A 14,106-nucleotide genomic window follows, 5' to 3' on the forward strand; every position below is an offset into this window, starting at 1 on the left:
GAGTCCAAAATAAGAACAACATCTGCTGCTGGCCCACACACTGAAAGCAATAAGACAGTTATATTGATCAAGAGAGAAGTTAGGTTTTTTTTTGGATGCATTGATTCTAAATTGTTTTATGATTGAAATCACAACAAAAGGCTGGATAGATTCACCAAGCTGTGCTTTGGTTTATGAAGCAGAGTAATATAAAAGGAACAATAAAAGGATGACATAAAAGAAATAAATGGCAGTCACGTGATATGTATCTTGTTTGGTGTTTATTTTATAAGCATTTCATTTATCCTCCTCCTTCTCACCATCATCACCATTATCATCATCATCATCATCATATTCGTAATCATATGATCATATGAGAAAGAGAGGAGGAGAGATAGAGAGATAGAAAGAGTAGGAAGAAGTAAAAATGTTGTTGAATATTATAGTTATCGTATAAGGTTATAACAGGTGTAACTAAATGACAAATTTCCCACATTTATTGACAATTTAGATTTCTTCTTCTTCTTCTTCTTCTTCTTCTTCTTCTTACTATTATTATTATTATTATTATTATTATTATTATTATTATTATTATTATTATTATTATTATTATCATTATTACTATATCAAATCACCATCATTACTAAAATAATGACAATCCCAATAAACATCAAAATATACAGGTAAGTGCAACATCTAATGGTATTATTGGTTTACTTTTTTTTATTCAAATACATTCAAATATGTCAACACATAAGTGATGATGATGATGATAAATCCTTATAATCCACAATATTCAATGATTTCCAGTGCTCAAACAATTATAATAAGCATATAAATGTGAGAAAAGTATAATAACATATAAATCAAATGGTATCAATCTGTTACTGTTGGTTTGAAAATGCCTTCTCAAACTAAAGTCATTGTTTTATATGTCTAAAATAAATATTGATCCCATACTGGTAAAAAAGATATTTTCAGTTGGTCATGGAGTCATGACAATTGTTGGATCGGCAAATACAAGGCAGCTAATCAAGTTTAACCCTCTCCTTACCACCTACAGCAAAATCGTCACATTTGTTACGACAAAATATACATTTTTTTTTCTTATTCAGATTTATTTTGTACATCACAAACTTTAGTTGATATGAATTAAATGGCCCCAATGGGATAGTCCACTCACTTTTCTCACAATCATTTCCATAGTAACCAGGCTGGCAGACACACAAATAGGATCGCAGTCCATCTATACACACACCTTCATTACGGCATGGATTTCTGTCACCACATATGTTTTGATCTTTCAAGAAAAAAAAAAAAAAGGGGGGGGGGGGGGGCGGGTACAAAATACAAAATTAGACCATCAATGAATTTGTAGTGGATGGGAACATAACCATGCCCCTTCAGTGATTCCGAGCAAACTACATAGCTATCGCTATCACTATCAAAGCTATATGTTTAAGTAAAAAATTCAATAGTTCTAGTCACCACAACAATCGCACCAAACAGACTAAGCTGTAGGTAACCTTAAAAGTTCATAGTCTCGTTGAGAAAATCTAATGAAAGCCAATCACAAAATCGGACGCCTAAACAATGATAGAGAGCAGAGAGCTGGAAATATCTTGCATGACTGGTAAAATTGGCTATTTAATTATTTATTAATGAATATTTTTTTTTAATTTGATGACAATGAAGTAAGAATTTTCAAATCTTATGGACATTAATCCTATATATAATTGTAATAAAGTAATGCAATATTTCAATGCAGGTACAAAGCTGTCATAATTTCAAATGTACACACCCGTGCACAGTGGAGCAACAATAGATTGAGTGACAGTGTGCAAATCTTCAAAGTCCACAACTTGAATATAATTCTCATTTTCTGGAGGAGAAGTCATTCCTCTTAATTCAGAATCTTCAGACACTCCAACGCCAATGGTCATGATGGTGGTGCCTGTTCCCTTTAGTCTTCGAGCTTCAGGTAACGTCTCAATATGGTTGATGTTAGATTGGCCGTCACTGACAATAATCAACATGTTTGAAACATCTGGAAGGAGGGGAACATTTACATATTTTGGTCAAATAAAAAAAACAACAACAAATAAAAAGGCAAACATAAAAATCAGATATAACAAAATTCATAATTGAGATATAAAAAAAAAAATTAACTAGAAACTGAAGTATCCAACACAGAAACATATGAGATTAAATGATGTGAAAAATGTCTTGTTCATTCATGTCTACAATTGCACAAGAAAGATTGTTGTGCATTGTAGTCATTCAGAACCGAGCCAAAAAGTCCAATGAGCTGGAGTTTATCCCAGATTGTACAGCAATTTCTTGATATCCTTTGGATAGAGAGCTAGTATATCGCAAAGTAATTTCTATTAGGTGTTATAGACCAAGCTATCCAATAAGGCCATTAAAGGGAGTCTGAAAAAATTCCTGACTACACCTTGGATCGATTATGGTTCATTTATTTGTATGAGATGAGTAATTCCTGGGCTCCAATTTCTAAAAGATGTGATATTTTCATAGCAATATACATAAAAAAGATAATCCAATTAAACAGAATCCATTCTGAGTGGTATTATATTGTAGAGGTATAGAAAATCAATCAAAAAGAACATATATATCTTTGTGGTACACTTGGCTAGTGACTTGTTAGCCCCGGGTTAAAGTCCCACTGTGAGTGGCACAAAGTTAAGCACTTGGAAAGTTCTTTACTCAAATGGTCTCACCACCCTCAGATTTGAAAAGAGTACCTGGCCAGTAAAAGTCGAGTCTCTGTCTTTTAAAAAAAATGCAATAGCTTCTTATAGGTGTCAAGTCATATCCTACATGTTAATAGTTGCTTTTGGCTTAGGACCACATTTAGTGGATATTGTTCGATATCAAAGCGTATGTTTTGATATTTTCTCTCAATGTCAACAATAATTACCAATGTTCTAATTGATCACAAAAGGATTTGTTTTTGTTTGCTTTTTAAGGGTTTTACGGTGCTTGCAACACATTAAGGTCATATCAGCACCAGTAAAAAGGAAGAAAATGAGATAGTAAAAAAGTTATAGATGTACTGAACCCAAGAGAATTGGTTCAAATAGGGAACAGAGCTAGATTTCAAGAGCACAAGATCAAAGTACTTAGTTTGTGATCACCTAAAAGTCTCACCCAGACACTGCCACAAGATCCCACTAAGAGGAATACACTCAAATATTTACAAGACAAATGTTAAAAAACAATACATAACAGAGAGATGATTTACAAGGAAAAAAATATCTCCTAAAACTATAACTATACATTTGACTGTTTCCTTCCCAGACGAGGTCAGGACAAAACTAAGTAATCTCATTTCAGACAATGACAGAAAGCATGTTGGAAAAGTGATATAGGAGGATAGAAGACACAATAAGTACCTCCCTGCCCACTATGGGAGGTCAGGAACCCCACCCAGACAAAACGATTTGACAATCATGTGCAAGGAAAAAGATGGCATGGTGGAACTGAAACCTGCATCTTTTTGGTTACAAATAAATAGTGTAATTTATTGTTGAGAAGTCATGATGATCCAAAAACATGAAATAAATTTGTAAAGGGAATTGACAGCAATGCATTACAGGGATGTCTGACAGTAACCTTGCAAGCGTCATATGCATTAATATTATTTTGTTAAAGCGTATATTAAAGCCATACCCTAGCAATGACTATGAAAATTTTTGTTTTCTATTTTTGTAGGAAATACTACTCTTAAATCAAAGCCCTATCTCCACTGAGTAAAAATCTTTTTGTATTTTGAAAATCCATTAATATATAACAAAGTTATGCAGTTTCAAAGGTGTCATATATTTGGATGACTCACAAAGAGAGAAAAAATACGGAAAATATGGGACGCTTTTTCTGCGTTTTATTCTGGTTTGTGGCTGTATCTCGCTTAATACGTGGAATTAGATATTGAAACTTGGCAATTTTATGGCAAAATTATCAGAAAATATGATGAAGACATCAGAAGAGTTCTAACATGTATAGTTTTAGAGCTGTATGTCTCAGGTCAACTATAATTTTTTTTTTAAATACGTAATATTGATCATTTGGATCTTTTCCGAAGTGTAATTTTGTGTCTACAACCCATACAAATGATACGAAAAATGCCTGCTAAATTATTATCAATCAGTCCCGTGAGACCATGGCTAATGTTATTTCTAGTATTTATTAGAGAGAGGACTGACCAAGTCTGTCTCCATTCATTGTAGAAAACATCTCAGTTCGAATTCTTCTCAAAGCATCAGCGGTATTGGTTGATCCATACACATATTCCATACGATCCAGAGCATTGTTGATTTCTTCCAAAGTATTGTAGGCATTCAGCATAAACTCAATCCTCGAAGAATCACTGGAAAATCAAAAATAAACATTTCCAATGGCAACACTCATTTTATAAATGTTATTTTATCATTTGGATGAATGTCGATTGAAATAAATGCAGTAATTCTGTACATGTGATTATTAATCTTTTGTCCAAAACAATCAAATGAAATTAATTGATCTATCTAGAGAAGTTTGATAAATGACATTCAAGAGATATAAATACTTGAGATAAACAGAGTTTATAGTATTTTAAAATAAAAATGACAAGATATAAGGTTAAATTATAAGGTTGACAAAAATTATCTTTAATTTTTAACTGAGGGGTCCAACCTGAAAGTCATCAATCCAATCCTGAAGAACCCATTGTCAATTTCAAGATCCCGAACGATAGCCTTGACAAAATCTCTCATCAGTGAAAAACTGATGGATCCAACACTGCCAGAGGTATCCAAGAGGAAGATCACATCACCCTTGGATTTACAAGTACCTTTATCAAAATAAAAATGTATTGAATCAAGATTTTTTAAAGATTAAATGTAATGCAAATGATAATCTTTCCCACTAATTTTTTATTTTCATACAATTCGATTTACCAAAAGATAATTTGTGCAGCAAAAAAAAATTCAGGAGTAGCCCTTGAAACTAAATCTCCATTTTCTGTCAGTTTGAATCTTTACTTCATAATTGTATATAAACCTGTTATGTGACCAGTCATCTCAAAATGATACGTCGGGAAGAACCTGGTCCTTAAGTTTGATATTATAGTAGATAAAATGAGACTTAAATTAAGTTTAAATGTTTCATTGGGGAGAAAAATTGCTGAAATTTTAATTATCGAGCCATTTTAACTTCAAACCCTGTTTTTGGCATCAGGTCTATTCTTTTGAAGTGATGGATCACTAAATTTGTGACAGACTGCATCCGTCTGGCCCTGTTTTCTTCTTTTTTTTAGGTTGAGTAAAGAAAAAATGTTATTTTAACATAACACTACACTGTAAAGAGTGGATGTAAACCCAATTATCTGGACTACAAAAATCTGATTCATTCTTTATCCTTACAATCCTGTTCTCTCTTTCATTAGAGTTTATATTCAGACATTTTCAGGAGATAAAAGAAAAGTATTAAAAAATCTTTTAAATTGGCTCACACACATACACACACACAAACTCACACACACACGCATATATATATATATATATATATATATATATATATATATATATATATATATATATATATATATATATATATATATATATATATATATATATATATATATATATATATATATAAAGAAATCAATTTCATACTCTTGACTATAATTCGATGTTCATCATCTGATTCACCTAGACATCAGAGCAATTTGAGACAAGAGGTTATATTTATAGTTGATGAAAATACAAACCTTGATAACGGACAGTGGGTCTTGGGGTGGTGGTGGTAGTTGTAGCTCTCGTTGTTATTTTTGTTGTGGGAGGGGGTTCTAAAGTTTGAGATAGAACAAAGGACATGTTGCCTTACTTATATATGTGTGCATAAATACTCTTGTCACTACAATGTAAAAGTGGATGTAAACCCAATGATAAATTATCTGGGCTCTACGAAAATCGGAATCATTCTTTGTCCTTACAATCCTGTTCTTTCTTTCAATAGAGTTTATCTTCAGACATTTTCAGGGGATAAAAGAAAAGTATTAAAAAATCTTTTAAATCGGAACTTTTATATTATTAAAAATACAATAAGATGAGCTTTCCTTTCTGCCAATCCCTGTAGCTCTACCAAATCAATCTTATTCCAAGTAGCTCTACTAAATCAATCTTATTGTAATGTTTTTTAAAATTAAACAAGCTCACGATACATCATCACCCTACATCCTGCTAAGCTCATATTTCTATATTTCATAGACAGCAAATGTCTATAAATAAACGTGTATTGTTTCATTTTTCTAGATTAATTTACATATCTTTAAGCACTATAAATTCCAACCTTCATGCAATTAATTAAAAGATACTTGCCATTTTTCATGCTGTATAAAAATATGCCTGGGACTTCACCAAGTTCGTTTTCAGAGTACACAAGCATCTCGTGTTCTGAAAGAGGTTTGGAGCTAATTTCATCTAATTCTTCACTGTTTCTGAAATTTAGACCAATGGTGTAGATGCCAGTACCCAAATCCTTTAGGCGTGTAGCAGCAGCATAAGAATTTCTAGAGTCCAAACTCTTCTCATTGCCTGTGAGGAATACAGTGAAATAAAGTCATTTGTGATAAAAAATCATATCAAATTCTTCATAAGGAATTTTCTCGAGAAAAGACCAAAATGCCCCAGGCATCAGGTGCAGTGCAGCGCTACAAAGTGAGAGGCTAGGTTTCTTCACCTATTATTATTATTATTATTATTATTATTATTATTATTATTATTATTATTATTATTATTATTATTTATTATTATTATTAAGTCACTGAACTATTAAATTGTTAACATTCATAATAATAACAGAGTCATACATTTCTTGATTAAATGAAATGCACTGCAATCTTACCGGTCAACATGATAATGTAATTTCTTGCCAAAGGTCTGTCACCATTACGATCAGTAAACATGGTTCGCCTAACATAGTCAAAGGCATTTCCAACTCTAGGTAAACGGGTGCTTCGTCGGTTTCTCATTTGATCAATTCCTGCAAGAACTTCATCCTTGAAATTGTGACTGCAAGAAATGGAATTTTAAGATTGTGGGTATAACATACATTGTAGAAATTGCTTGTTACCTTGTATGGGCCTTTCCAAGTTAACAGAAGTTTCTTAGTGTATCGGGCACATGCAAACTAGCACAAAAGTCTGTTTGTGAAAAAACAGAAACATACAAACAATACACAAATAGAAAAAGCAAAGCTAGAAAATTCAGCATAGGTATTCAGGTACTAGTGCTCTTGCCCAATGACACTAAGATACTTCTGTTAACTTGGAAAGGGCCATACAAGGTAACCGCAGTTAGATCAGAAGTAGAGATTAAAATGGGCGATAAAACAAAAACGTTACACATCAACATGCTCAAACAATATGTTGAATGCAATCCCACATCAGTTTTCAATAATTTCAAAGCAAAAACGCGAGCATCTGTCTAAACATTGAATCGGAAGAAGATGAAGGCGAACTTCATCATCCCCCTATCCCATTATACAGGGAAAATTAATAAATAAATGATGTAAAAAATAACGCTGAGTAAGATGCGTCACAGAACGACATAAAGTCACTTATCGCAAAATACCAATCTGTACTAACACATATACCAGGCCATATTTCAATTGTCGAATACGACATTAGGCTAAATTCAACAATACCAGTTAAGAGTAAAAACTACCCCATCCCCTTTCATTCAAAAGAAGCAGCAGTAAAAGAACTACAAATGATGATAGAAACTAAGATTTTCCATTGTCATAATTTGACGACACGTGTATATACCCCGAAATGTGGAGTGAACTTATGGCAACACTCAGATAGGTTTTATACTCCAAAACAACACAATATCACTGTTAAACCCTCAAAACAAGCATTGCTTACAATCAGAGATTGATTTTTTAGGTCACACAGTTGGCTTTAGGATCCAAAAACTTGATACAGATAAACAATAAAAAATCAAACAGTTGCAAACCCCAAAAACTAAAAAGGACGTTAGAAAAGTGTTAGGTCTCCTAAACTTTTATCGGAAATATGTGCCAAACTTTTCAGATATTGCAACGCCTTTAACAAATCTCACAAAGAAATCAGTGCCAAACAAAGTTAACTGGACAAATGAATGTGAAGAAAGCTTCAACAAACTTAAATCAGGTCTATGTTCTGAACTAATATTAAAGTTATCAGATTTAAGTAAACAGTTCTTTGTTAGAACAGATGCATCTTGCAACAGAATTGCCGGTATTTTATTACAAGAACATGACTGTCCACTAATGTCATGCCAGTCCACAAGCAGAAAGCTTCTTGACAGTGAAACACGATATTCAGTGATAGAACGCGAATGCTTGGGAATTATTTTCAGTCTGAAATCATTCAGCAGATATCTCTTACTAAAAACATTTGTTCTTGAAACAGACCACAAACCACTCACATACATTAAACACAATGAACAATTAATTAATGAACAATAGTAGAGTTTTAAGGTGGAGTTTATTTTTGCAAAATTACTCATTTTCAATATCACATAATCCTGGTTGCGAAAACATCAATGCAGATTTACTGTCGCGATTGGTGTAATGTGCAATTTTGTTGTGTGTACATAAAGTTCATCCAATCAAACAACTGTGGCTGCTTTTATCTTTATTTTTTTCTCCCCATTAACTCCTGAAAGCTCACTTTTGCATTCACCAGATTGATATGTGTTGCAGTTGCGTGGAGGTGGATTGGCATTGGTCAGAGTGATATTGACTATTTCAAACTTTAGTCCTGTTTCCTACCTTCATTGATTGTATGATCGAGTGATTTGCGTCTGTATTTTAATGATATTTCATGTCTTTCAGTCAAATAATATCATTATCCTAATTGTTACATACTTATATTCATATGAAATATATCAATTATGTTCTTCATACTTAAGGATTTACTTTTTTTAAATGTTCCAATAATTGCATATATCATAATGAATGCATTATATTTACATTTGTTTCAATTTTTTGTTTCACTGGAGTATTATTAAATATTTAAGTGAAAAATAACTTAATTAATATATATATATATATAAGGGTATAATGATCAGCTTAAATTAAGAGATAAGTATCTCGCCTATCGTATTCATTTCATAAGGAAATTTCATGAAGAATCCTCGTAATGCCCATACTCCTTATCCGTTTGTAAAATTTATTTCCATGTAATATATCACAAAAACAACAAAAACAAAAAATTTTAACGTGGGTGGGGGATGTCACATCACTGTCGAATGAGCTTAAGTCTCAATGGGAAATTAGCTTAAGGTGATCATGAGTTGTTATCTTGTGTTGACAATGCCTCTCAGTCGTCCTATGAATACTACTCACCATGGTTATATAAACTCATGGCAGGCCGCAAATAATCACTTCACTTGCTATTCCTCCACAATTAAGGGTTGATTGTGTGAAAAACGTTTAGGGCCGGAAAATAGCAAGGCATAGTGCAAGGTACTAAACTGTAAGTCCGTAAACGGGTGACCAAAATCATTGCATAGAGAAGGCAAATTTATGCAATATCAGTCCGATCTAAAAGAGATCAATAAATATCATAGAACGGTGAAGGCAGATCTGTTACTATGCATATGTCCCAATAAAGTATAACACGGAGAAGGTTGGATCAGTCACAAACTAAATATAACACAGAAAAGGTCAAAACTGTGTTTATAAAAAATATTAAATGTTGGCCGGTTCGGTGATGAATTAAAAAGCGAGATATGTCGTAATATCACATCTCTATAAAAGACTGTGATAATATAAGGTGCCTGTTAAGAACTTGTCTGGTCAAATATATCCAGATATAAAAGGATAGTTCAAAGTTGTGTGCGTAAAATATATTTGAGAAGCACAGTTGTTCTCAGTAAGTTAGATTCAATTATACCTAACAGAGCCCCACATTCCTTTTGACCCCTATTACCTTTTATGGGAGTGAGTGAGAGAGAGAAACAAGAATGGCAGCCTGTGTAGGCAAACTTAGGTCTGAGTAGACACAATTGTATTTGTTTTCAAGAATTAAGTTTCTGATTTTCATTTGGAGTTGATTGAAATTTCTTAACAGTTGGGCTGTGTTTGGTACAAAGTGAAGAAGTATCCACATTGCACATCTTCTTCATGAAAAGTCAAAGGCAACAAGACAAGATTTGTTTGTGTGTATTGTATTGTCTTTACGTGTTACTGAATAGTTTATTGTCAAAGCCTTTCATTTTAGTTTTGACATTTTCTTATTTTAAAATAAAGTTATAATTTAATTAAATCAGCACTCATCTCTAAAAAAGAATTTTAGAGCACTCATTTGATAGCATATATCTAAATATAAATCACCTATTGATGATAAATTCTTACCACAAAGATTTGAAACTGGTAAGTGGAATGTCACTTAATGGACAGCTATAAAGTGAAATTGGGAAAGATCTTTAACTGTATATTCCTCCTTCCCCTTCCTCTACTTCTACTACTACTTTTCAAATACAAACCGACTCAGTCAGACTGAGCATTATTATCAATGTTCATATCCAAAGCAAAAAACGTTTAAAATGATACTCTCCCAATTGTAGGTAGGGTCCCATATTGCTCAGAAGCTTAATACCAAAAGGTAAGTTGTTTCATAAATGGAATATAATTTTTAAAAATGAGCAGAGTCAATTTTATTTGGAGGCGATCAACTGATATCTCTACTTTTGACAAATTGAAATGCATGCCTGCTAAATGGAACATAATATGCACTGTTATTAGAATTAGTTCTGTATAACAATTGATTGCAATAGAAATGAATTAGAAAGTATAGCAACTTACTCTGCAAGATAGAAGGCGCTTCTTGGGGAACTACCATCAAAAGTCATGGCACCAACCCTCCATTTTCCAGAGTCAATGTCAAGTTGATTAGTGAAATCAGACACAAATTTCTTCATCCACCCAAAGACTTTTTCATCAACAGTGCTGTCCAACATCATAATGATATCAGTGCCTGTTGGACTATACACTGAAATACAGAAGGGATATTTTATTAATTTCTCTTTCTTTCTGGGAGTTCCGCAGGGATATAGAATTATCATTAAATGTTATTTTATATTTAGCTTTTCATTTATGAAGGAAAATTCGAGATAACTGGGTTGAGGATATCATCTTGCATACAAGAAGTAGCTTTGAAATTTCATGTAGTTTTCAAGGATTACCTGGTATCCTCCTTGGGGTGGTTGTGGTGGTTGGTCTGGTGGTTGTAGTTGTAGTTGTAGTAGTGGTTGTCGTCGTCGTTGTTGTGGCTGTGGAAAATTGTTGGCATTAATTTCAATTTCAATAAATTATCAAAACAAAAGATTAATTTTATTTAGAGAGAGAGAGAGAGAGAGAGAGAGAGAGAGAGAGAGAGAGAGAGAGAGAGAGAGAGAGAGAGAGAGAGAGAGAGAGAGAGAGAGAGAGAGAGAGAGACTCACTGCAATGACAAATCGCATGAAAAACAATGAGATATGTTTCAAATGTAGCAAGGATTTCAACATTGATGTTATACAGTATGAAAAGGAACAAAAGGAATACAGATTGCGTTTTACAATTCTCAGATATTATTCCACTTGTTATGCTGTTTGAAAAGTACTCTCAAAAAGTTGACTGAAATAAATCTTCTTTTTTTGGTTGTCAAAACAATGCGATCCCTGTTTAACAAACACTCACATACACATTTTCAGAGCCTTAATATGTAATTTAATAATTCTTCAAGAAAGTGATAGCATTGGGCTGCTTACTGGAATGGACTGATCATATCAATAGTACTTAAAGGGCTGGTTTATTAATCCTATTTGCCACGAATTGCCAGATGATCCTTTTAGAAATTTATAAGCACTGTTATCAAACATACAATTCTCGAAAATGCAATTAAAAATTGTTGATGATTTTGCAAATCATGCCATCGTAAAGAGCTTATCTTGTTTAAATGAGAAAGAGAAAGAGAGAAAGAGTGAGAGATAAGAGAGAGAGAGAGAGAGAGAGAGAGAGAGAGAGAGAGAGAGAGAGAGAGCAAGAGATAGAGAGAGAATGAGAGAGAGAGAGTGTGAGTGTGGGTGTGTTTGTGTGTGTATGTGTGTGAGTAAGTGAATGAGAGAGAGAGAGAGAGAGAGAGAGAGAGAGAGAGAGAGAGAGAGAGAGAGAGAGAGAGAGAGAGAGGGAGGAAGGGTGTAGGTTATATGAAAATAGTAAACTAAAATAAAAAAAAATCTATTTCTATCTGAAGTCAATATCAAATTTCACTGGATTTTCAATATAATAAATCATCTAAAAGCTGGAAGCAGCAACACTTGACCAACAGATAAATCTTAGGGATGGAAACAGTCATGGACTGACAAGAATAATGATCTTGAATATCAAAATGACGTTAATTTATTCTCAAATTTAGCTGAATTGGTTATTGCGATGTAAAATCATTTAAATCAAAATTTAATATAACATCTAGTTTCTGGCTATTCCTTTTGCTCCAAATGACTATTTCCATCTCAGGCTGAAAACTAGGTGTACCTATACGCACATACTGTACGCATAGATTATGCTTGAAGCTGTGTGCCCTCATTAGCTCTAATACCAAACTTTGATTTAAAGCAACTTGCAATTTTTGATAATTTTCAAAATATTAAAAAACTATTACTAAGAAGCAATAAAAAGTGATGATTGGATAGAGGTGCATTTCAAAACACTCACATCGTAAAAAAAAAAAAAAAAAAAAAAAACATGTCTTTCAAAATAAATCTAAGAAAGCTAAAACAAAATCATAAGCCAGCAATAATTTCCAAAGAGGATTAGTGGCGCATCATAATAAACTTGTAAAATGTCTACAACTTTTTTACATACTACCAATCAAAGTTAATGCATTCCAAAGCTTTAAAGCAATAATGGTGTCGCGTGTTTATTTTTCAAAGCACTTTGGCAATCCAGTGCACTTTTGTGTGTTTTCAAAATTTTCCTGTGGCCATTCACAATCTCACCCTTCGTGGGAGGTGGAGTTTTTATCTCTGGCTCAGGTTTGGGTTTTGGCTCTGGTTCAGGCTTAGGTTCTGGCTTTGGCTTGGGTTCTGGTTTGGGTTCTGGCTCTGGTTTAGGCTCTGGCTCTGGTTTAGGCTCTGGATCTGGTTCAGGTTTAGGTTTTAGGTCTGGTTTGGGTTCTGGGTCAGGTTTAGGCTGTGGCTCTGGTTTAGGCTCTGGTTTCTCTGGACCTGGTTTTGGTTCAGGTTTTGGTTTTGGATCTGGTTTAGATTTAGTTGTTGTCTCTGGCTCTGGCTTCTCTGGTGTAGGCTTTGGTTTTGGATCGGGTTTAGGTTTTGCTGTGGTTTCTGGTGTAGTTGTTTTTATGTTAGACAATGTTCACACAATAAACAATTTATTCTTTTTTTTTAAGGCATCTAAATCACTACAATTATGACATAATGAAATATTTTCACTTATTATTAATTTCATGAAACAGCGGTATTTCAAAATGTTTATATCGTTTGTACTAAGGACCAGTTAGTAGAAGTGATTTCATAATCTTCATATGAAATGTAAGAATGTTAACTGTGTACTTTCTTTTAACTTATAAACGTACCGATATATGGATACTGAAAATTCGAATCATTCTACAAAGCAAAGTCCCTTCAATACTTGTCTTGTACTTTGATCAAAAGATATATATTACATGAGAATATGAGTGGGGGATATTCAAATAATCTACATTATCAGCTGAATGTGCAAGCTCACATAGTTGTTTCTTCTGTACTTCAGTGATGGAAGATTCAGTAGTTGTAATCTTTGTGTGCAAGACAAATGAACTGTTTTATGACACTATTTTAATTGGCGTGTTTTTAGATAAGAATTTTTGAGAATATACTTTTTTTTCATTTATCCAACTTGATTCATGCAACAAGTATTATTTGAATAACAACATGAAAAGCAACTAAAAATAAACATTCTGAAAGATATATAAAGGGTAGGATATAAATTTATTATTATTTTGCACTGTGTACTCACTTGTGGGTGTAGGCATTGTGAATATCTCTGTAGAAAAATAATGATAAAAATGATTGATTAAAAAAATGTCATAAAGTATAA

At 33.0% G+C, this 14,106-nt stretch overlaps 1 protein-coding gene across 1 annotated transcript in view; it reads right to left on the reverse strand.

Annotated features, from left to right (window-relative positions):
• Positions 1-14,106, reverse strand: part of LOC144958476 (uncharacterized) — a 192,836-nt gene that overhangs the window by 32,375 nt on the left and 146,355 nt on the right. The window contains 12 exon segments of the mRNA XM_078890453.1: positions 1-40; positions 1,163-1,279; positions 1,781-2,026; positions 4,206-4,369; positions 4,675-4,831; positions 5,750-5,827; positions 6,360-6,575; positions 6,886-7,052; positions 10,834-11,020; positions 11,214-11,300; positions 13,008-13,352; positions 14,026-14,052. The exon segment at positions 1-40 is cut by the window's left edge and continues 174 nt beyond it. Coding sequence (XP_078746579.1) covers positions 1-40; positions 1,163-1,279; positions 1,781-2,026; positions 4,206-4,369; positions 4,675-4,831; positions 5,750-5,827; positions 6,360-6,575; positions 6,886-7,052; positions 10,834-11,020; positions 11,214-11,300; positions 13,008-13,352; positions 14,026-14,052 — 1,831 coding nt within the window.

The sequence above is a fragment of the Berghia stephanieae genome, chromosome 13, assembly GCF_034508935.2.
Source record: "Berghia stephanieae isolate SIO BIC M18660-M18661 chromosome 13, UCSD_Bste_1.3, whole genome shotgun sequence".
In the NCBI taxonomy this organism is placed as follows: domain Eukaryota; kingdom Metazoa; phylum Mollusca; class Gastropoda; order Nudibranchia; family Aeolidiidae; genus Berghia; species Berghia stephanieae.